This window comes from Acipenser ruthenus, chromosome 27 (genome assembly GCF_902713425.1).
Source record: "Acipenser ruthenus chromosome 27, fAciRut3.2 maternal haplotype, whole genome shotgun sequence".
NCBI classification, from domain to species: Eukaryota; Metazoa; Chordata; class Actinopteri; order Acipenseriformes; family Acipenseridae; genus Acipenser; species Acipenser ruthenus.
The window spans coordinates 1,509,989-1,534,260 of NC_081215.1; the positions used below are offsets into that span (position 1 = coordinate 1,509,989).

The window sequence follows — 24,272 nt, forward strand, 5'->3', positions numbered from 1 at the left end:
GAGAGAGAGAGAGAGATATCAAACTGCGCTAGCGGTGTCATTATCCTTTTCTACTGGGATTGTGGCTCTCCACCAGATAGGTTTCAAGACTTCTATGCTCCTCTCTCTCTCTCTCTCTCTCTCTCTCTCTCTCTCTTTCTCTCTCTCTCTCTCTTTCTCTCTCGTGTGTTTATGGACACTGCAGAGTACAGAAAAGCCTCCCAGCACAATAGTGGAAGTCTTTGTGACATCAATTGTTCTTTAGATCAGCATACAGCGCTATAAAGCTAAAATTGAATAAACATCTGAGTGCAGATAGAACACGTCAGAATGCTAAAGTTATTCCTGCTGGATGCATCTGTATTATACAAACTCTCTTATTCGTCTGCTGTATCTGCATCTTTTTCTACCATCATCTTTTTGCATTGGTACTTGGATGAGACCTAAGGTCATGTTTTGTGAGAGAGCAATATATCATTTCAACTGTATAAAACCAGCAAAATCACTCCATCCTGTCATTTTCATTTCAATATATGTTTATTTAGCAGATGCCTTTATCCAAGGCGACTTAGAGACTAGGGTGTGTGAACTATGCATCAGCTGCAGAGTCACTTAGAACAACATCTCACCCAAAAGACAGAGCACAAGGAGGTTAAGTGATGTGCTCAGGGTCACACAGTGAGTGAGCCGGGATTTGAACCGGGGACCTCATGGTTACAAGCTCCTTTCTTTAACCACTGGACCACACATCCTCCTTTTTGCTTTAGTTAGAGATGGGACAAGGGATTGCAATAAAGCGATAATCTCTTCTCGAACTATTTCAGCAAAATAAATCTGATAAGCAACTGACGGGTAACTGGTTTCTACTTCATAATGAACTTGTTTTTTTAAGAGCAATACACTGTCCATTACAAAAGCTTTGTCTGTATTGCATGACATTACAATACTCTAAAATGCATGGGTCCACACATAGAAAAACCATGTACTTACCAGTGCGTTAATGCTTTATGAATAAAGCTATTCATCTGTGAAACCTTTCCAATATGATTCACAGACCATACTCTCTCCCTTTCTGTCCCACTGCAATAATGAGATACCCACTGCTGACAAAATAAACAAGATTGATTTTCAGTAGACTCCTCAATAAAGGATATGCAGGCATCCTGAACTCAGCCCTCTTTTTTAATATGTGTTGGTTTGATTAGTGCATTAAGGTGCCTATCGGGCACGGAGGCAATTACAAGCTTTTTGAAAATACTGCACTTACATTTTTTATTTATGCTTCAAAATTTGGAAATAACCCCCGTAAATCGGGGACTGAAAATTGAAATGAATAAGTTGAGCGTGCCCTTAGCTTATGGATCTTTAATGGACGTGCAATGGCAACACAGTGGCTCGTTTATTTGTGTTTATGAACTTGTGTAACTGGAAAAACCAGAACTAACAGTTTGTAAAAATTGTAATGTCTCCACTTGGCTGGTTATGCCTTTAAACAGGTGTGCTCTTGAGTTCTTTCATTCCTTCTAAATCCATCAGCTCAAAGCAGTGAATGAGCTTGCAGTGATGTGATCAGAAAGCAGGTGCATCTTCTGAGGTGAGCCGTATATTCTTAGATAAAGCTAAAGAAACAGCAGCTGCTGTCTTGCTAAAGGTTTGGGATTCTCAGTCTCACAATTAAACAGCTGGAGACAGGCAATCCAGTTGCACTTTTCCATTATGGTTGCATAGATTTCAGTTCGGAAAGCAGTCCAGTATCTCATAGCAAAAATGAGAGAGCGGATTTGGAATTGATTTGGTTTTGTCTCAATACAGTTTCTAGTATCTGTTGCACACAAGCAGCGTGTTTAACTGTGCATGTGATTTACTTTAGTTGCTAAAATGCCAGAGAGGGTTTCTTTTAATGGTTTAAATACAGTCAGTATTTCATAATAGCAATAAAATAAAACCAGAAATGTCCAAGTCTTTTTCATATCTGTATACAGGATGTTGTTAATAATGATCACACCTTGTTCTGCAATCCACATCCTCTGTTGACACTTTGTGGAGCCTCACCCGAACACCTTGTTGCCAGCAATATCGTCAGAGCAGCTATGCTTTCTTCAATGAAAGCTGTCAAGTTTATCACAGTCGTGATGCCTTTTTTTTCCATTACTGGCTTGATGGCATAGCGAGGAGGGTGTGAGTAAAAACAGGCAGTGTGAATCAGCGTATCTGTGGCTGAGAATGAAATCGAAAAGAAGGGCTGTGATCTGGGGATGACAGGTTATAGGGACGTCTTGGTCTGCAAACCCTTTCTGATTGCTAGACACGCTGTGTGTTCTGTATCGCTGTGTTTTCCTGTTTTGTGTGGCAATTGTTCTCCAAAAGGGTTTATCTACACATCAATAGGAAATCAGTTACAATCACAGTGCAATGTAATTCAAATACACACTGTTTTATTTTACTTTAATGGAGATGTACAGTACGTGTCTTAATAACCAGGTAAGGTTTGGAAGCTGTTATTGTGTAATTGTTGGCTATTCTACAGGGCATATCTCATGTTCACACACAAGAACTGCATTAATAATGATAACCTGATAGAAGTAATTCTCTGAATCAGTATTTGTGATGTGTGATGTATAAATAAATTCAGGGTGGCTCCAATTATAATATTTGCTATGGAGCGGAAAATTCACCTAGAGTGGAAAATACAGACCCATGTTTCTTGTGCCCTAAGGTTTGTTTGATACATACATTCAAATTGTAATTAAACAGCTGAATAAAAAGCCTTAAAGGATATGCCTGTTTCAGCTGGCAGGGATTAATAGAATTAGACATAGAGGACAGCTCTGAGGATTTTTGAAATATGAAATCAATATAACCAGCTTTAACACAAAGCTCACTGGGTTTGCATGCAAAATGCAGGGCTATAACATCACTTCAAGCTTCAGGCTCTTTGCAGTGTGTTGCACAATTATATAACAAAACCAAACGCGTCACATTCCCCATTCAAACGGCGATGATTTGACAATGAAGCGTGCCATTTAACTTGTCATGAAAGACACCTTTGTTGTCAAGCTTTACCTCAAAATTATACAGGATTTCTGGCTTTTTACACTGTGTTTTTTGAATAGCCCCTCTTTCAGAGTACACTGACAGGTTAATTGTGCTTACAGTGCACAACAAACTTCAGCTAGCTTCTGCCTAACTTTCCCTCTAATCCCAGAGCTATTAACCCAGAACCCTGCAAAATCATCACGAGAAATCAAGGGACATTATTAAACAGTGCTGTAAAAAAAAAATTTAAAATCGAAAGGCAAGACTAATCACCAGTCTTAAAATAAGGAGGAGCTGGTGAACTTGAAGAACCCCTTCATGCAGCCTTTCTGGTTATTCAAATAAATGACAGCAGCTTCCTAGAGTGTGCAGTGTGTTGAATGAGCAAGTAATTGAATAACTAATGAAGACTGACCGATTTGTTTGGCTCAGCTGAATACCCAAATGAGTGGTCTGCGGGCTAATCAATTAACATTTTTGTTTGCAGCTTCAAGTCTTTTCCTGTTCATGTTGCTAATCAGGAATTATACAGAAACGCTGTGTGATTATAGGACACCAGTACCGCCATGGTTGATCAAACATTCCTTGTACCTGTTAAAATTAGCCCCCTTGAATTAGAATTGAAAATAGAATTATTGCAGACTTGCATGTTTTTAATGGTGTAGTTTACACCATTGAAGAAGGTGGAATCTTAATCCTGAGACCAAAATGACATCAATAAATCAGTAAGTTGTGGGTTCATTCAAGTTTCTATTCAGAAGCAGCAGCATCAGCAGACTAAAGCAACATAAATATGATCAAATATTTCACAGTGGTCCTGATATGGTAGTGCAATTTACTGGTCTTGATCAGTACAGCAATAGACTGCTAGTGTGCATTGGTTCATGCCATTGTGATACCACTGATATATCAAAATATAATAATGTTACCACTGTGGCACATTGCTTCAGCTGTCCTTTACTATCATTGCCATTTCACATTGTAGTACCATTGCATCCTTGTTTAGAATAATTTAGTACAGACTGTCCCTGCAGAGACGCACAGAAGAGACAACACCAAGAGAACAACAGTGATTTCGCTCCGTGGTTCAGTGATCACACATTTCAGTCCTGCTGTAATAGGAAAATAAATGATATCCTGGAGCTATCATAATCGAAACCAGGATTGTTAAAGTGAAGGAGAAGAATACGCTTCATCGGTAACCTAAGGAAAAAGTAAATTCTATTAGGTTATTGGGTTGAAAGGAAATTGCCTGGGGGGGAGGTAAGGGATATTATCCCCTTTCTGTTTTCCTAACTCTATTTCACACTCATTTCATTGCAACTGAATAACTGCTGGCCTTTGGGTATGATACCATCTCTTGCTATGTAACATTCCACAAAGGGCAACTGCGAATCAAAACACACGCTTCATTTATAGTTTGCTATCATGTCATATCCAGGGCAGATGGGAAACAAAAATGTATTAATGTGTGATCTGGTACATCATCAGTATTTTAATAGTAAGGTCATTTCGTTATTCAAGTACTCAGCAGGGAGAGGTCTGGTATGCAACTCAAGGGATTTCATTTTACCAGACAAGTTTATGATTTTTTTCGGCTTGTGAAAATAAAAGGGGATTTCACCTGATCGTCTGGATAATTTCATTTCAGCTTGGTTATTTTAACTGGACCTTGACTTTACTTTTACAACATATGCATGCATATCAGGCAGCCAAAACTGCTCTGTCTGCCTTTTGCAAAGTCTTTCTAAGAACAGAGAGCCGGATAAAGGTCTCGGTTTCTTGTATCATTGATCCTTCAAGAAAAATGATAACTTATAAAAATCATTAGTTAACATGATTAAGCTTGTGGAGCCACAGTAATAAAATGTCCTTTGTTTGAGCCTATACTACTGTATATTATCACAGTAAAAATGCATCTTCACTCCCAATCTCGAGTAGACATCAGTGACTTTAAATCAATCAATTCAAAAAAGGCAGCCAGCTGTAAAATTCAATGAAAAAATTATATGGAATGTAAATCTGCTACGCAAAGCCCTGCTTTAAAACTTTATCAGATAGATACACTCCATTTTCCAAGCTGTCTTTTATGACACCATGAAATCAACCCTAGTGCCCTCACACATTATGCTGAGCAATAGCATTTCAAGGATCTGCAATAACTTTTACCAGTGTGTGACACTAATACTCTGCACCATGTTGTGTTCAGGGAGCTATACGAGTTTGTCTTTTTAACAGCCACATTAACTCATGTTTAGAGGCATGCCACTTCCAGATGGTGTTTAAAATGTCAGACTTATTTGTTCTAACGACATAATAAGAGCTTGAAGATAAAGCTTATATGCCACCACATTTTCACCTGCGATTCAGTAGTACTAGTACTCTTTTTACCAAACCATTATTATTATTATTTATTTCTTAGCAGACGCCCTTATCCAGGGCGACTTACAATTGTTACAAGATATCACATTTATTTTTACATACAATTACCCATTTATACAGTAGGGTTTTTTACTGGAGCAATCTAGGTAAAGTACCTTGCTCAAGGGTACAGCAGCAGTGTCCCCCACTGGGGATTGAACCCACAACCCTCCGGTCAAGAGTCCAGAGCCCTAACCACTACTCCACACTGATGCCCTCAAAAATTATTTGGAGAATGCAGGCACTTATACTTCTGCGTAATAGCAATGCCCTCTAAGCTTGACAGTGAAACACAATTATAGCATCTAATAACTGAAGCACGTTAGCAAGCCAGAGCCCATTGCCTGGACAGTGAATAACAAGCTTGTTCCTCTCAGTTAAAAACAAGTCCGAGAGCTAAGCCCTTGTTACGCAACAGAGCTCTCCATCTGATCTGGATGTAATGTGCTGTAATCCAATCAAGCCACCGTTAATCTCCCTCACTATGGGGTCTGATCTGTCACTGTGTGGCACGTAGAAAAGAAAAAAAAAAGCAATCATTATCAGCAATTGGATAGGAGGGGGAATTAATACTGGCTTAACCATGAAAAGATGCAGTCCCCCTAAAATCTTGCAATGTCTTTTCATAACTACAACGCAGGCATGCCGCTGATAAATTGATGGTATAATGACTCTAGACAACTGCTCATTATTCACGTTAATGTTTTTCTTTATAAAGAAAGCTATCTTTTTTTTTTTGCACATCAATTATTTTAATAACATTTTGCTTATAACAAGGCATTACAGTACAGTACAGGATCTGCCTTCTGCAATTATAGTTTAAACAAGTCTTTTGTCTAGAAGAGATTGATCAATAAATAATGCAAGGGATATGTTTCTGTAGATTCTGATTGACCCCTTTAGTTTGTCATTGCTTAATCTTTTTTACTCAGTAATAAACAGCAGTCCTGAATTGTGCTGTGGTTTGAATAAAGTATAAAGTAATAAGGTAACATCAGGCATATAGCAGAGGAAATGAGGCAACGAGTCGGGCAGCACTGAACAGCACTACAGGGCACAATTAGAGCGCTATGCTGAAACAAGCATTAGACTGACACTTCCTAACTGCGCTGCAGATGAGAGCACTCAGAACAACAAGACAATGCAGACATCCAGCCATGTGCAGAATAGCAGAATCAACCCTGTCCTCTCCAGGACATTGTGAGGGGTGCAGCAGTGTAATCCACTGGACAAATCCACCGGCCACTGAGGGTTAGAAATCCACTGAGTTAAATGAAGAGTGTCCCAGCTCCCAGACGATCAAGCACTACGAACTTCAACGAACATTGGGGCTTTGTAATGAGTGTTATCACTGAAAGCAATGGGTGACACTGAAACTGCACAGACATTGCATCTGTGTGACGTGGAGTCTGCATTTCAGATATGAGTATGCTTTGAGCATGTTGATAAATGTAAAACATAAATATGAATATTTAATATGAAATAACTTACTGTTTTATTTTTCAGTATACTGAATATGTTTCAACCTGTGAAGCTCACATAGGCTTACATTTACTGTATTAAACCAGTATATCATTTTAGTGGTTCGCTCAATGCATGAGGCATTTTAGAAGTTGTTTATGATGTCTAATTAAAGCACAAAGTGGTCTAACATTGTGACACATGAGGGCCTCTATATCACTGATTACTGAGCGAAAAGTGACATTTTCACACCCAGAGGTTTTTGTGCAAGGAGGTATATAAAAAGATAGAAATGACAAATGAGAATGTGTTTTAAGAAATGTGCACACTACTGCAACTAGAGGGTGAATAATTGAATTCCTCAGTTGTGAATTCTGGCCTCAGGCTGCTTCTCTGCACAGTGTCACTGTACTGTGAGCTTCACTGATGTGCAGCTTATCTGGCTCTGTAGGTAAGGCTTTCAGAGCCCACATCTGCAGCCCTCAAGCTGTTGGCTGATGTCATAGGAAAAAAAAACCATCCACCAATTTTAATATCTTAATGAAGAAACCTGCCATGCCCACGGCTTTTACAGTAAACAAAAGACATTCATGTTTTAAACATGCGTCCTTAAAAGACTGATCGCAAGAATATATAATGGGGTGCTCCTGAACCTCTGGGTATACAGGTATCTAAAGGCATTGATAATTAGTCACAGTTGCTGTAGTAGCATATGTTACCTGCCAAGGTTATACTTAAAAGTACAATAGGTATTGTAACAGGAGACTATTTTCAATGTAGTGCCTGAATTGATAAACAGCAGTAAAGATGTCAGACCTAACATGCTCAGAGTCTGTGTGTGTCGTTTAAGAAACAGGCTAGGTTTCGTCCCCCATACTCTTACTAGCCTTCATGTAAATACACAGTAATTAGAGACACTTAATGTAAAGTGTTACCAAGATTTCACTCAGCACCGTGGACAGCGAAAGAGAAGCTAACTAGCAGATTTAAAGCATCATCCCCAGTTCATCTGAAGAGTGGTATTTGGGATAAGGAAAAATGAAAAACAAGGGCTCAGATGCAGTTTTTGCTACTCTTATTGGAAGTTAGATAAAGAACCATCAACACCTTCAACACTGCCGACTAGAGTATAGAGCTGCAGTAATTACTGGGGCATAATTAACATCATGTAGTTATATAACCCAGAGCTGCTTCGAGGTCCCCGGTGGTCTGTGATAACCTCTGGAGAATTGAGCATCGCTGTGCAGCTGATTCTAGAAAATGGGTTAACGTTCCCTGAATGCTCGGGTGTGTTTAAAATACCATTTGCATTCAAGGTTTATTTTTTTACAGGATCATCTTCCTTATACCCAGCACTGTTTACAATCCCGTTATTTATTGATTTTTTTTTTTTTACAGATGTTTCTTGTTGTGACGCACCCTGAGTTTGAAAGAAGAAAAGTGTACTGCACAAACATCAACACCAGTTCTGTGTACTAAATAATGAACAAGCCAGACCCTTGCAAAACCCTTGGCTGTTTACCTCCATCTGTTCCATTATTTATAGTGATGCCCTTTCCAGCTATGCCTGGCAGTCCTTTATTATAATGAAACGAAGCAGGTTTGCTTGGAGTAAAGTCACAAACCTACAGCACATTGATACGTGCGGGACTTTAACATCTTGCAATCTGCAATGACAGCAGCGGAGAATAATATACACATCCTGCTGATTGAAGCTGCTCTGAGCTACTGGAATGCAAGTGGATTGAACAATGACAAAGCATTTGACATTTCATCATCAATCCTGTATGAGAAATCACATAATCACCGTAGGTTCCAATGCATTGCGTGGGTCAGAACCGCAAACTGACATAAAAACCAGCAGACCCGACACAGTCATTGTGCAACCTGCAAAATGAAACGTATGTGTAAGATCACAGTCGAAGAAGAAAGTGAAAGAGTGCATGTGTTTCTATTCCAGCAAGACTCTACCAGGCTCGGGGGATTGGTTTGCTGAAGAAAGCAGTAGAAGCTCTGTCCTGTGAGTCTGTGTCCTGGGGGTCTCTGTAAGCGGTAATGGTTACCAAGGGGCTCGCAGCAGGCAATTTAGTTACAATGTGGCCATGCAAGGGTGCCACAGTGGGACAGCTCTGGGGCTGAACCAATCACGAGATGAGCCCAGAATTATGGAAGGGAGTATTTGTTCTGTGGAGAAACAATGCGTCTTAACTTGAGTGAAGATTCACAATTAACACACCCACCTTAAAGAAATGTTTGATACCGAAATCTATTGCGGATATTAAAAACAAAATATGCTGCTGTGTGTGTTACAGCCTCCCCCTTTAAAGGTGTTATTGCTTACCGTCCAATTGGATTTTCACCCAACACCTTGGGAACGCCTAGGAATCACCTACTGCATTGCAATTGTAATATTTTAACATATTCTTTATAGCAATCAAATCTAGATTTCATGGGCACCCCTAACCTACGCAAATAAGCATGATGCTTTTGCAACAGTAGTGTGCGTCTGTCTTTAATAAGAGTGCCAGAAGTCAAGCTATTTACATGTTTTGCTATAATTACCAGGAGCTTATTATAATGAAGGTGATTTCATGTAGCTCAATACACAACTAAGTATCAAAAATGAGTTTGGAGTGTCCAATTTCAGATCTGTTTAATGATGTGCTGGAAATAACTGTCAATATAACACACTTCAAACTTGCTATCTGCAAAGGGGCGATCGATTCCTCAAAGAAAATCCTCCCCTTATCGAAAGAGCACTGGGTACGTTTAATATATAATATGGCAGTGGGCCCATTCAGTAACACAGAGAGAGGGAGAGGGACTGATAGGAGATCAATAAAGAAGATTGAAATCTATAATAATATTGGTGAACCAGATCAGGGGGGGGAAACTGAACAGGTCTGACCAACAGACACAAAAATAAATGTAGACAGGGATGTACTTTAAGTAACAACACTTGTCTCTTTACTGGGAAATCACCCTGAATTGCATCCATTACCTATGCATGGTTATCCCAGTATTACTATAGACCCAGTTTTCACTAGACCAAACTAAACTAAACTGTGAACTGGGGCCCACAAAAACCTGGCGCCAGCCCTGTGTACACCTAAAAATAAGTGATTGATGCAATCCAGGCAAATTAGCTGATGGTGTAAAATGTTTCGGCTATGGCTTATCTCAGTGGGATACTGGTTGATCAAATCAACCCTTTTGTGGCATAGACATAGCCATTGACTAATGAAAAACTATGCACTTTAGCAATGAATCATTGCAGATTGAAGCACTGAATAATCATTAACTGCTCTAGGTTGCTTCTGTCCTTGGTATAATATTATAGTATTTAAAAGGCAAAGGATTGATGTCTTACTTTGCTTTGGCGAGCAAGTGAGTGCTGTGAAACTATAAGAGGCTAAGTCAAGTAGACAAACGCCTCGGGTAGGGCCTTCTTCAGCGTGCAGTGCAGAGGACCACAGCATTGTATAAGTGTTTCTACAGCGACTGTACGGTACTGCATGTGGTCAGACTGCCGGGTGAGAAACAGGACTGCTGTCAGTGACATTTCAATGACATTTCAATCCCGACACTATACTGACCTTTCATCACAGTGGCTTAAACCCAGTACAAAGGCAGCCAAGAGAAGAAGAAAAACCACTCTGACATGACAGCAGTAAAAAGCAAGACTATATTGGACTGGACACCATCAGGCATGTCTGAAAGTGTGATCAGATTGGAGGGAAATGGTAAAGGTTTCACATGTGAAAAGCAGGAGATAGCAGAAAAACAGATCTATAGGCCAGGGTTGATAGATTGGTGAAAACAAATGTTTAATTCCTTTTTCTACACGAGAGACGTTCAGATTGACGAGTGGATAGTAGAGTGCTTTGGTCTGTCAGATCAAAGACAAATCTGCAAAATTTACTGTAAAGATACAGGTTGCAAAATCAGCGAGAGAATCTGTGACTCAAACTAAACCTCATCATCAAATATCTTCAGTTTTAGCTGGGCTTTTAGCCATGGGAGGGATTAATGGTTAGGCTTTTAGCTAAATGTCTTAATATTATAAAATCAATAACCAAACACAGTTGTGGTTTAGTTTAAGTCAATATTTCTGTCAAGAAGTCTCGCTTTGGCAGACTTAGTGTTGGGAAGATAGTGTATCAGTTGTGTATGTTCATAAAACATAATTCAATTCAGTAACATTTCCACTATTCCTCTTATTGTCGGGAAACTTAACTTTAAATTTCAAACACATTTTCATTACCATAGAGCAGCTCTGCATAAAAATGATAATGGGACTTAAATAGGGTAGGAAATTGATTTTGCAGATGCTCTGGAAATGTAATATGATTTATATTCATAAAGAGTGTGCGAATTCCTGGGTAGGCACTGTGGAAAAGAAACTTCTTAAAAGATACAGAGTATGAAGATAAATAATTGAAAATACATTACTGGCTTTCCTTACAAAGATTTACTCTGTATTTGTGCACACTATTGCAATTTTACCGTGCCTCTCCCATTATATACAATGCATTTCTCATAGTTTACCCTTGCTTGCCATGTTCATTAATATACATCACCATTCCTCACTATTCTTTACCTTGCTTTCACTATGCATTATTACACTTTGCTATGCTTTTACTAAGGTAAACTTTTATGAGGGCTTTGTCTAGATTAGTTGAAACAAAGCAGGACTGTTGTATGCTTTTCCCAAGTGCCCGAATGATGGATTATTAGATGCAGCAACATTTCCTGCTATGATAGGGCAAAGCCTGGTTGGCAGCTTCCCACCTGTAGGGCCCCCTTGACAAACTGCACATTCGTTGCCAAGTTACAACAAATTCAGCTGAGATGATAAAACAGCCGCTGGATGGAGAACATCAGCTGGGATCGAGTTCTTCATCAGCCCCGCCTCGGGTTGGTAAGCTCTGTCTTGGTTACAAGCCCCCCGAGGTTAAAGCCTGGCACAGAAGAGACCGAATGAAGAGGCAGACACTGCAGTGGTACAACAGGGCAGAGCTTGGGGTCTCGCCTTCGACACCCTCCTTTCAAACAACGCTTGCAATCCTGCAGGATTTGACCGCGGCAGTGCTCCAGAAACTCTAAATTCTATATTAGTCCGGAATGGAACATGACTGTGAGGTTCTGAACGGGGGGCTGTTTAATCATTCTAGAACTCCATCGGTTTTAACAGCGGGTGGAAACATCAAGGTCCTTGGTCCATAATCCAGTCAATCAATGTCCATTTCTGAATCCATTTGAGCACTGCCTTTAAGTACTGAGCAGTTGAACTGTTGAGTAGAGCAGCAAAAGAAAAAAAAATCTGGATTCAGAATACCCTATGTAATTGAGCCAAAATAAAATTCTAAATAAATTAATCTTAACTGTTATTTTTCTGCAATTGGGTGTGTATTGACAATTGTGCCTTTCTTCGTTTACCTAATTAACAAATAACAACTCTAGACAGTTAAATGATTGATTGATAATCTGAAACCACAGGGTATCAGTACTAAAAGGCATCACTTCAGAGTGGACATGCTGCTTGGGCTTTTGCAGAAGAGACAATGTATGTATCTTTTATTAACTCTCCATTATCTAGGCTTACTGTAACATAAAGCAATTGCATTAGTGTTGCGGTTATACATCACCCTTGATAAAACAATATGGACAAGAATTCAGCTTGTGAAATAATGACTTCACATTTAACTGTCTAGATTCAAACAAGAGACGAAGGAAAAGCTTTCCCTCATTATTTAACATTCCCTCTTATTATCAAGTTTGTGGCAATACCCTCAAGATCAGATGAGCCCACATGGGACCCCCTCTATGTATGTAAAGGCTGCCCCAGTTTCTGCAATTAAAGGGACGGTGCTAATTTTTTGTTCTGTCAAAATGAACGATCGCAAGCTAGGACAAGACATGCATACAGTGGCACTGCTGTCCTTGTGGAAGACGGTTAAATGTGGATTAAAGAAAGGGCAATTTTCCTCTGCGATACAATCCTGAACAGCTTTAGCTTTGAGTCTCGCAACGGGGTCGCTGGTTCTGCCCACATCTCTCTCACTCTGATAACCCTTTCCTTTATGAGTGTATCCGCTCGGAAAAGGGAGTCAAGCACCTATTCCTCATGCTCGGCAATTTATGATCAAGACTAGAAAGGAAACGATAAACGTTTATGGCATATGGGAGAACAAGCATGTTTAGGCCACTGGAACAATGCTGCCCGGATGATATTAAACCGGATGATACTTCACTTTCTCTTTTGGTTTTCTTGTTTTTTATTGCATACAAAAACGCCACCAGGACATGCGTTCAAATTACAATAGTACAAATATTTTTTACAGGCAAGACATATATGACTTAGGCAACAATATAAAGATATTACCTCAATAGTCGATGTCAGAAATGAAAAAGAAAAACATGAAGACCAACAGCGGCCTTCTGTGACAAATAACTTTCTTCATTTGTCACAGAATTTGGTTACATCGCATTCAGAAAACAGATGTTCAGTATAATCAGCAGACTGCATACTTTTGGAAGTGAAGGTCTGCGTTATTTTGGGCACATAACGTATACAAGTGATGGTATTGGCTAGAATGTAAATGGTGAGCTGCTGTATAAAATCCTGGTTACTTTGCATGGGAGATAACCTTCATCTTACCCATGATTGAGAGTGTGACAGCCCCAGGCATCCCCACTTTGGATAAACAGCTGCTGTACAGGAATTAATTGTACATGATGAAACTACGCAATAAAAAGTTAATGCCATCTGATTCAGAACTCCAGGAGTAAGACTAAGGGTTTGATTCTTTCTCATTTTTCAATGCCTCAATTGCTTTGATTTATACACAATTACAATGTAATTAATACTAATTTGGGCTAAATTCTCCATTCGTCATGAACAGATTGTTTTCAGCAAGGAGAAACGCGCCCATTAAAGTCACCAAATGAGATAAAAACAAGACTTTCAAATGAAGTATTAAACAGGTTCTTTTTCATTTGAATGTTTAATTGGTGTTTTTCCATTAAGAAAAAAATGTGCTAATGACGATTTGGAGTAAATTGCTTTGAGAATTGTGCCCAATATGTTTACTGGGTACATATTATTTAGGTTAAACCATCTTCCCTACTATTTTTTTTCATTTAACCTTTATTTTACCAGATAAGAAGATTGAGAACAAATTCTCATTTACAACACTGATCTGGTCAAGGGGCAAACACCAGAGCAGCACAAAGCAAACAAGTACAACATAGGAAAAAATAAAAATAAAGAACACATTAACAAGTACATACACAGGCATCAGACAATAGTGAATTCAGATTCCGATAAAAAAACATCCTCTGAAACAAAACTCTAGTTTTAATTTGATTTAATATAAATGTATCTCACGTTAATATAAATATAGAAGTAAGTGAACAACTGAAACTTTTTTTCTGAAAATAATTTTGTCCACTAAGCTGCCTAAAAATCCTATGAATAATTTTCGCACATAAAATCAGTTCTGGTCCAGATGCTTAATAGGGGCTCATTATAACACAGTATATTCATGCAATCAGTGAATTCCATTGAGTGCAGGAAATGCTGAAGGCTTCCCATGCTTTACAGTGAAATCTCTGCAGGATGATACATGACAGACAGACAGGCAATAGGATTGATGGATGGATATCGTTCTGCTCAATATAGCAGTTAATTTAGTCATTTTTATACGATTTATATAACAAATGGACACGTTCATAACGCCGTCTGTAAGGGGGCATTTTAAATGCCATTTCTTCTGCTCAGATAAGTTTTGGTGAAAAGGCCATGCTCTGCAGCAGGGTTGTCTTCCTGTAATTGTATTGCAAACTCATTCCATTCTCATGGATTCCACTTTGACCAGCATGTCCATATTTAAAAACCTTAGATGCGGCTGAAAACTGTCAACATTGCCTGATAAAGGAATGGGATGAAAGCCTAGCTATGGGGTCTTTATGAGTTAATTTGGAAGAATCCTCTCACATAGAATTGAAACAGAGGCAATGCCAGGTCTGGGGTTCACTCTGTAAAGTTATTTGAGTAGATTTGTTCATCTTGAGCAGGCAGTTACAAAAAGCTTATTTGTGTTACTGCAGTTATACTAAAACTATACTACAGTACTAAAGCTGTCAGTCACTGTCAAAAATGCACTAGAACCAAGTTTTTATGAGCAGATCTGGAATACTGGTATCAATATGCTAACCACTTGACTCCTTTCCTAGTAGTTGATTGATCCCAGAATTCCATCCAGTTGGCTCTTAAAAGATCCAAAGCATTGAGCAGCAACAACGTGCCCTGGTTACCCTCACCGCTCTGTTTCAAGAACTGTCTACCACCCTCTGTCCTAATTTCCAAGTATGTCTTCTAGTGTGCTTAACAGTATTAGTCTATATTTTACAGTTAGGTTGCTGCAGTGGCAGTGAATTGGACTGCCCGTGCTCTTTGGCACTGCGAATGCTTAATACAATGCCAGCTGGATCCCTGTACCCACCAGGGTCTTTCTGCTCCAGCTGTACCCTTTAAATGGCACCTGATACATACAAAAAGGCTCAGAACACAGAACAGTGTTTTTACCACATTTTGGCTTTGCTCTATATTGCTTGGCACAGCTTTGCACAATGCAACAGTCTGTTACCAAGATGGAAACTGCTTATGTTTTTAAACCACTAACTTAAATCCATTTCATTAAAGGTATATGACAACACAATTAGCTTATTGCTCGTATTAGCGGTTCGGGACGCATTTTTATTACCCACATCGACCTACCAGAACGAAGCAATGTGGGCCAGTGCCTGCAATCTGATGTTTGGTGAAATACATCAGGTATAAAAGGTTAGGCTTGTTCTGAAGATACTGGTTTTGGAGTCATCTACAAGTAGTCTCCAGACAAAGACACACTTGAACCCAAAACCTTGTGCATGGCAATCCAGGGCTTTAACCACCGAGCCACTCAGCGCCTATAGAACTGGACTTCTCACAGCATGTTCTACCTGTCTTATTTATTTCAAATCTTGGTTGCTTATCTCCAACATAAAGCAAAACCTCACCAATTTAGGAAACAACAGCAGTGGATGTACTTTCAGCTGGATGAACTAACTGCAGACGGAGTGCTTAGAAACACTTTAATTGCGTTGTAACTTCAGTTCCAATGGTCCAGTGCTGCTGTGCAATCATAATGCTCTATCACTATTCCTGTATTGCAGTAATGGTGATAGAGCTGCAGCCCCAGTTTTAATGTACTTTTGCTGCAGTTAAACTGCACTGCGGCTTGTTTTTTTAATATAGGTCAAGGTTTGTTCTTTGCTGTACATCCCTTTGTTTTGCCAGTATTTGGGGAGCATGAAGGAAAAAAAAGTCCCCTTTGGCATTAGGAAGGAATCGGAATTTATATTGTAGAGGCATAATTATTGTTGGGATTGCTCAGCTGTTTTCATTTGAAGCCAATTTAACTGACTAACAAATGACATCAATTTAAGTCATTTGTTGCCACTGTGAGAAGCTCATTTCAACAGAATACTGCTGATGGCAATTTTGATCAACGGTGTGCTGGAATTCATTAATAGGCAATTGGAAATGGAATTGATAAAAAGGAATCGACCCCAACCCTCTTAGGGATAATAGGATTATTACACTTTTTTGGTTCGCTACAGATACATATAGATGAGTGCCTTCACGGTTTCCCCAAATGCTTTATCCATGCAAACTTCATTATACAGCAGATCTTTGAATAAGTGCTTTTTCTATAAATGCTGTCCATTCAAAGTAGTGCTGAAACTCCACTCAGGCAATCTCACAGTCTTGAGCAATATGAAACTCGTTTTCTTCCGTTCTCTGTAACCCTGCTGTTGTATTAAAACCAACATGAAAAGAGTAATGGTACCATTCTAATCAGTGCTGTTAACAAACACACAAACAGTAAAAGGCACTAATGCATTGAAATGCACTGCCTTCAGTATCAGCACAGACAAACAGCGCACTAAATCCTTCGGAGGATATAAGTGTGCATCCTATCCCTATAACATCCATCACTTGTAATGTCTTTATTGGATTGATGAAAGCGCTGGCAAGTTTGGGATCCGTTTTAGAGCAAGTTTACACAGAGCTCGGCAGCTTTATCACTAGCCAGTCTTAGCGAACCTCAGCCTACCAGAGCAACACTAAGAAATGAATTATAATGAACCTGGGTGCATGAAAGAGCCAGCAAGATAAAACACCCATCGGTCAAGTAACTGTAGTAACACTATTGATCAGATTTAGGCTCTGCTGTCTCAATAATAATGTAACACAGTACAGAATCTGTACTACACTGCATTTGGTATCTGTCTTTAAAGTGACAGTACTTTTGAGGTAGTGACACCGAGGGAAATAGTATAATAAGTTTAATTGTACAATTATCTTGTGATTTTATGCTTTAACTAAAAGTGCAATCCTGCTGTAATGCTATGAAAAATCGGTACTCATGGCTGTTTTAACACTCGCGTTACCCTTTATCGATGTCTTTAGACACTGCAAACTAACCAATTAACACAGGCATTCAAAATAAACCCACAATCATAAAAGACAGCAGTGCTTGAAATAAGCCAGCAATGTCATTACAATGATTGAATTTCATGCCATGGCAGTGCAAACATACAGGGTTACTAGTTATATTTTACTTTATTAATGAACTGAAGTCTATTGCAAGGGTATCGTTCAACTTTCTTTTAAGCAATAACTTCTTAGATGGCATTTAATTACAGACTTGGATTCAAATGCAATTCCATATATACTTCAATATGATTTTCTATTCAGTTTAAATTAACTCATTATTGATATATAATAAATTGCACCCCTGTTTTCAGAAACAATATTTTTCAAACCTTATGCATATAAACAGCAATCTTTTTTTAATGAAAGAATTTATAAAGTATGGTAGAGTCTGTGTCACAAATGTCACACTGTATAATCCAGCTGTTGAATTTACTGCGATTTAGTCTTCTTATAAATCGCCTGCAGGCATTTCAAAGGAATATAATACGTGCCAAACGATACACATCATTAACTCACACCCTGGGAGAAAAGACACATAACTTTATTGTCTTCAAGCAGAATGCCAGGAAAGTGTGTTATTGATTCAATCCTCCTCTCTCACCTGGTATCATCTCTGTATGCAGCTGATACAGCTCTAGAATCCTTCAGTATTTCAATGAATTCCAGTCCCATCAATAGAAGAGGGACAAAATCCATTGTGCAAATCACTAATGATCTATTAAGTTTCAAACCACTGAGAAGTGACTAATTTAACAGCTTTTCATAAGCTTTAAGCACACCGTCATGAATATAGTTGTATAGAAACATAAATAAATGTGCTCAACATTACAGATATCTATCTTTAAGTTGACATGCATGTAATCATACACATTTCTTATAGTAAGTATTAACTGCATTAAAAAATCAAACACAAGCCCCATTAGATTTTCTGATTTCCTTTGTTAGTTAAACCTACATACCTATCATTTCATTACAAAAATCTCCAACACAGCTCCACAATCCTATATCCAAAATCTGTGAACAGAAAAAGTATCCTTTGAACTTTTAATTCTCCATGCGCATCCACATTACTGCATTTACACACAAGCTTTCGCTGTACGTATCTGATCTATACATTTAGCGCTAAGACCAATTGATTAAGGCAACAAAACCATACAGCAAGCCAGTTCAGTATGATTATTTCAACAACAACAAAAAATCTAGAGATCAAAAGGAGAAAGTGTTGAAAAAGGACATACTGTATTTCTGCGGAAGAGTTCCCAAGTCCATGCCTGTCTGATTGCTGAGGTTGGTATATTTGAACTGCAGGAAGTGCACACTGGATTATGTCCTGGTATTATCAGAGAGGGCTGCAGAGGAGAATCTCAGTGCTGCACTGTCTCTATCTCCTCGCCCCTTTATGAGTGAGTCTGTGAGTGTGTGTGTGTGTCTGAGTATGTGTGTGAGAGAGAGACAGAGAGAGCGAGGGAGAGTGTGTTTAAATGTTATTCCATTATTAAGTCACGGGGGAATCATTTGCAAGCTCTCTTTTTTTTTTTATTCTGTTTTTAACAAAGACTTTGGTTTCTTCCGATAAAGACTCCCCAATAAAAAAAAGTGTGGGAGTGGGAAGGAATGTAATGGATTGTAATGCATACAAAATTAATTTAGAGGCATTCTATGCTAGGAATAACACAGATTTGGCCAAGCATTATTATGACAATGTCTTTCAAAAACAGCTTTTATAATATTCCTTGAAAATTTTAAATCGCATTTTCTGCGATTTTTTTGTATCTAATTTTCTGGTATTTATGTTAATGTTACAGCGTAGATAGAATGATTATTTGAATATTATATATATATATATATATATATATATATATATATATATATATATATATATAGAGAGAGAGAGAGAGAGAGAGAGAGAGAGAGAGAGAGAGAGAGCATAGTAAGATGCAAGGCTTTTATTAAAAATGAAATCTACATTTGTAGATAAATCTGATTATTGTACTTTGAAAATCACAGCCCACAAAGCACTAGAAAAGAGAAAAGGTATTGCTTATGTTCCCATTGACTACATTATTATTCCATACATTATAAAATCAGATTACAATAACAACAACAACAAAAAAACTGCATTTCAGTGCAGCTCGGTGCAATCTACATTAGACCACACAAGATCCACACTGTTATTATAAGCAGAAGAGCTTTTAAAATATTGTTCATGAGTCTCTATCAACTGACTTCACAAGACAAGTTTATGTTAACATTAGCATTTCCTTGCAGTCTCTGTTCGTGACCTTATAATTAATTCCCCCAAGTCAACAGCTTTGCTACCTCCCCTCTGAAAACATACAGCACACTGCCCAAGAATCAGGTGTAATTAAAATGTGCCTTAAGCAAGAAGGAAACAGATGTGTAGCTGCAGTTTTTGCATTTTAATGCAAGCAGAGCTTAACCTTTTAAAAGGGCACATTTGTTCATTCATTCATGTCATACACTGAGCTGCTGATATTCCACTGCAGTGTACACAAGGAGCAATGCTGGGGTCTATTCAGTTGATCTGAACACAATTACACATCTAAATACCATTTCAAAAATAAATTAGGACCATGCAGATCCTTTTTAGTTTTGGAGACAAAAATACACTCAAGAGACTGACTCTTATTATTAGAGATCTTGCATTTCTTAACCCCTTAAAGTACACTTAGAATCATTACAACATCCAGCCACATGGTGGCACTGTGTGCTACATAATGTGCAGTGCAGCCATCATATTTACCTTTACAATTACAAAGGATCAAAGTAAATAAGGATAAATACAAGAAAGGATCCTACTGAAACCTCACTGTTCTTACAGAGAATGTGAATCTTATTCCTTAGAGGTAAAGTGAACCAAGAGCTAAAAAAAGACAGATAGCCCAGAAGAAAAAATAAATAAGCATTCCTCGGGGGGGATGAAGTGCGACCCCTGCCTGCAAATGTGCTACTTTCTATAAACTAGCAATGCATGGCTTCAGTATGACTTGCACAGACAGTACCTGCAGTATCAGCCTCTGCCCTACTCCTCTGGTCAGCTGCTCCAAGCTATTCTACGTTCGCATTGCAGATGTCTCACTTCCAGGTCAGCTAGGCTGTATCTGATGAAGTAAATAAAACCAGGACTCTGTGGAATCCAACAATTATATATGAATAGGTTTAAACACATAAGGGATGCTGAGGTCAGATAGAGATTCACAGATTGCTCTTGACACGTTCCATTGCAATATCTCAATAGTGAACAGCAAACAATGCATAACAGGGCAGAGGCTGGGAGCAAACCGGCGACCCCGCGCAGGGCAAACGAGCATCTTAACCACAATGCAAATGAGCTGGGCATTCGTGGTTATAGAGCTTTTAACCTCATCTCATCTCACCGACAGGGGACAGAATCCGTGACGGCAGCGTATCACACAACACTGCTCCTTACACATGCACAATGTAGCTGTTTAGCTATTTACTCCAAATCATCATTAGCACATTTTTCTTCTGAAAGGAAAATAAATAAATAAAAACACATTACAATTCTAAAACAAATCCGAAACAGCTGGAGGCTATTTATTTCTGGCTTGGTCACTTTACTGCGTGCGTGTCTCTTTTCTGACATTTGTTTTTTGCCCATGATGATCTGGAATAAATAGCTTTGAATATTTAGAATTCTTCCTGATCACTGAGACCTCAGATGGGTTGGGGTTTGTTAGTATCACAGTTTTGGCATAGCTGTTACTTGGCTTGCTCACAATAATTAATAAGCAGGTAACTCATGATACTATATGAAGTGATGGCTGTTGACAGCTGGATGCGTTATTTTATAAACCTGGCAGGAGACTGAAAGAAGAGCGTCAATCTGCCACTACTTCAGGCTTAAGAAAAAAATAAATACAAGCTATCAGCCCAGGATTCACAGCCAAGGCAAATAATGTACCCAAGCGCATTTCTGTGTGAAAAATATCCCCCCGTGATAATGACAGCTCTGGGGCCCCTTTGCTTATTTGACTGTAATCCTATAAAACACTTGAGGATTATGTGAAAATGAGATTCACAAAAGACAGGCTTGAACAGGTCATGATCCCTTGATGAGCCACAGAACATGGGTTTGTATCTCTTAAGGTTTATTTTACAAAAGGCACAAGTTATGTTCAATGCTGATTTGTTTTCTGCATTCCAAGTAATGATATTCACCAGCCGGGCTATTAAAGAAAGAAACATATTTATCTCTCTATCATACATTTCGTGACCATGTTATCAAATACTGTATTGAGAACCTGAAGTAAGCGATTAGGATATTTTCAAAATATGAATGTTTTCTTTCAAATCCCCTTCCTTAAAATTGTTTTATTTCTAATGGAATTATTGCATAGTGGACAGCGCCACCAGGTGGCCAACATTGCAATTATGAATAGAATAATAATGGAATTATGGGATCCTAAGACAAATAATTGCAGCATGGATCCTAAAGGGAAAGCTACACTGTAGTATACTTACTCAGAATGTTTGAGTAATATTGTAATATTCCTTTGACAATGGAAGCCATTAAATATCATCTATACTTCACTAGTCTTTATCACGATCAATGCGCAGTGCAGTGGTGTGAATAGCCTGTCACAATAATCAATTTCCATCATGAAATGTTAAAATGCCAGCAGGTTTCCACACAATGGTATATTTTTTCCAATGTGGCTAATCCATTGATCTGAGACGTGGTAGTATCTATAAAGCAGTAAGCAATGTCATCTAATATGGTGAACACCAATAAACGTATATTAGCCCAATAACTGAATCGAACAATTTTCTGTTAAAAAAAAAACATATGTTATTTTAAACTCACCATTGGCGAACCAGTCACCATATTTAAAAAAAAATACAGTTATAGGCGAAATTTACACGGGGGACGCGGGGACATGTCCCCCTCGCTTTTTCAATGACTGGGAAATGTCCCCCTCCTATTGCAGCAGTACTAAAACCTTTATTTTTAAATAATATATTTGTATAATCGTTTTATTAAACAACGTAGCTCATAGTTTTAATGGCTTACTGTTTGATATTACTCGCGCTCTGCTGTGAAAGAATTTTGATCGCTGTTTAATTAGTCAGACGAGATTGACAGCTCTTTAGTCCAATTGGGGTTCTGAATCTTCCCCATATTTCTCAAAGATAACAGATGTCATACAGTAGGAGCACAGCTTAGCTCTTATCACCACCTGTCAGGTTAAAAATAAAACATGCATCTGAATTGTCCAGAGGTTTGACAGCCAGCCTGTCCTCTGAGGAATCTGGTGTGGTTACCCTGCACTCATCAGCCCGGCGATAGCTCCCACAGGAGCCAGGGGGTGAATACCGGAAACTGGAAGATCCAAAACAGTTTCAAACACAGTCAGATAGTTCAAAGTCAATGTGATAGCAGCTTAGAGAGATCCAGGTGGTCCTGTGTGATCTGTGATCTGAGATCGTTCTGAAAGAACGTTGGAATACTGTAAAATATTTTCCAGCTAAATTCAGATTTGGGAAGCAATCACAGACTGGATGATCAGTGGTCAGCTTTACTAGCAAAGTGTAGTAAAGCAGGGTAAAGGCACAGGAAAATCATAGCAAAGCACGGGTAAGCATAGTAAATCACAGACGGATGTGTGAAGGCATTGTATAAACTAAGGTCAACAGCATGGTAAACCCCTTGCATAAGCATGGAAACAGTGGCACACTAGAAGGGGTTCTCCCTAGGGACCATCAAATGTAACATCGGCCAGCGCACATTGCCCCCAGTACTGTATACTGTACTGTACTTCTGCATTCACTGCTCAATCTGCTGAGGAACACAGCCACACATTTGTGCACAATTAGGCTATCTGGAGCTGGTGCTTTCATTCCTCTTTGGTAGTGTGAGCTTCAGAGATGCTGTTTTCACAGTAGACTGTGATGCTCCGATGGCAAGCTCCATGCAAACTGTGTCTGCTCATGAATTACACAGGACCTACGTTGTCTCTGGAGCGCGTCCAGACTCCCAACCCCTTCAATGCAATTATTCTTCAAGGGAAATAATGTCCACTTATATTGTTTGTTTGCTTGCTTGTTATGCATGCATTTGATTATACTTTAAATCACAAACCCTCTCTTAAACAGTCAAAAAAGGCCATTGACTACAAACTCCATTGAATTAATGAGAATAGAATTTAACGAAACATGGCCCCACAGGCTTGAAACTGGTTCATGCGGCATTGTACTTTCCCAGTCGTTTTAGACAGCAATTGTGCCCCCTAGTGGTTTTGCATAACATTTATTTATCTATCTATCTATTTATTTATGTATTTATTTAAACTACTCCAAAGTATTCAAAAGAAAAATAATAACATCGCTGTATATGTAAATGTCTTCTGTGAACAGATTAATTTCAGCAGCGCTTCAAGGCATCTGATATAATCCCATGGAGGATCTTGAATGGATTTAGTCCCTTATAATCCTGATATCTGTTATCTGCAAAACAGACAACTTTCTCTGCAGGACCACACTGTACATCAGCCTCGAAACTGAACTTTACTGCATTATTCAAAAGAGACACACACGATTATTTCACTGCCTAAACCCCATATACAGATTTACATTTGAATCTTATTTTTTCATATCAGAATTCCCTGGAACGTACGCAGTGATGTACTTTTCTCTACATAAAACGGCATCCCTCTAAATCTTTTCTGTTCCCTGCTTGTTTATTGAATGAGCTACCTGAGCCAATCCTGACATGCTGGAGATTTCCATCACAGAACGGAATGACTGTACATTCCGTAGCGGAATGATTGAAAATGCAAGGATTCCA

General features: G+C 38.7%; 1 protein-coding gene across 2 annotated transcripts in view; it reads right to left on the reverse strand.

Annotated features, from left to right (window-relative positions):
• LOC117425631 (1-phosphatidylinositol 4,5-bisphosphate phosphodiesterase eta-2) overlaps nucleotides 1–24,272 on the reverse strand; it is a 119,941-nt gene that overhangs the window by 77,331 nt on the left and 18,338 nt on the right. Inside the window, exon 1 of one of the 2 annotated variants that reach the window (XM_059001779.1) lies at nucleotides 18,682–18,806. The exons of the other annotated variant lie outside the window; for it this stretch is intronic. Coding sequence (XP_058857762.1) covers nucleotides 18,682–18,712 — 31 coding nt within the window. The 5' untranslated portion in view covers nucleotides 18,713–18,806. Of the gene's footprint in view, nucleotides 1–18,681; nucleotides 18,807–24,272 lie in introns of those variants that run through there. 2 annotated transcript variants of the gene reach the window in all.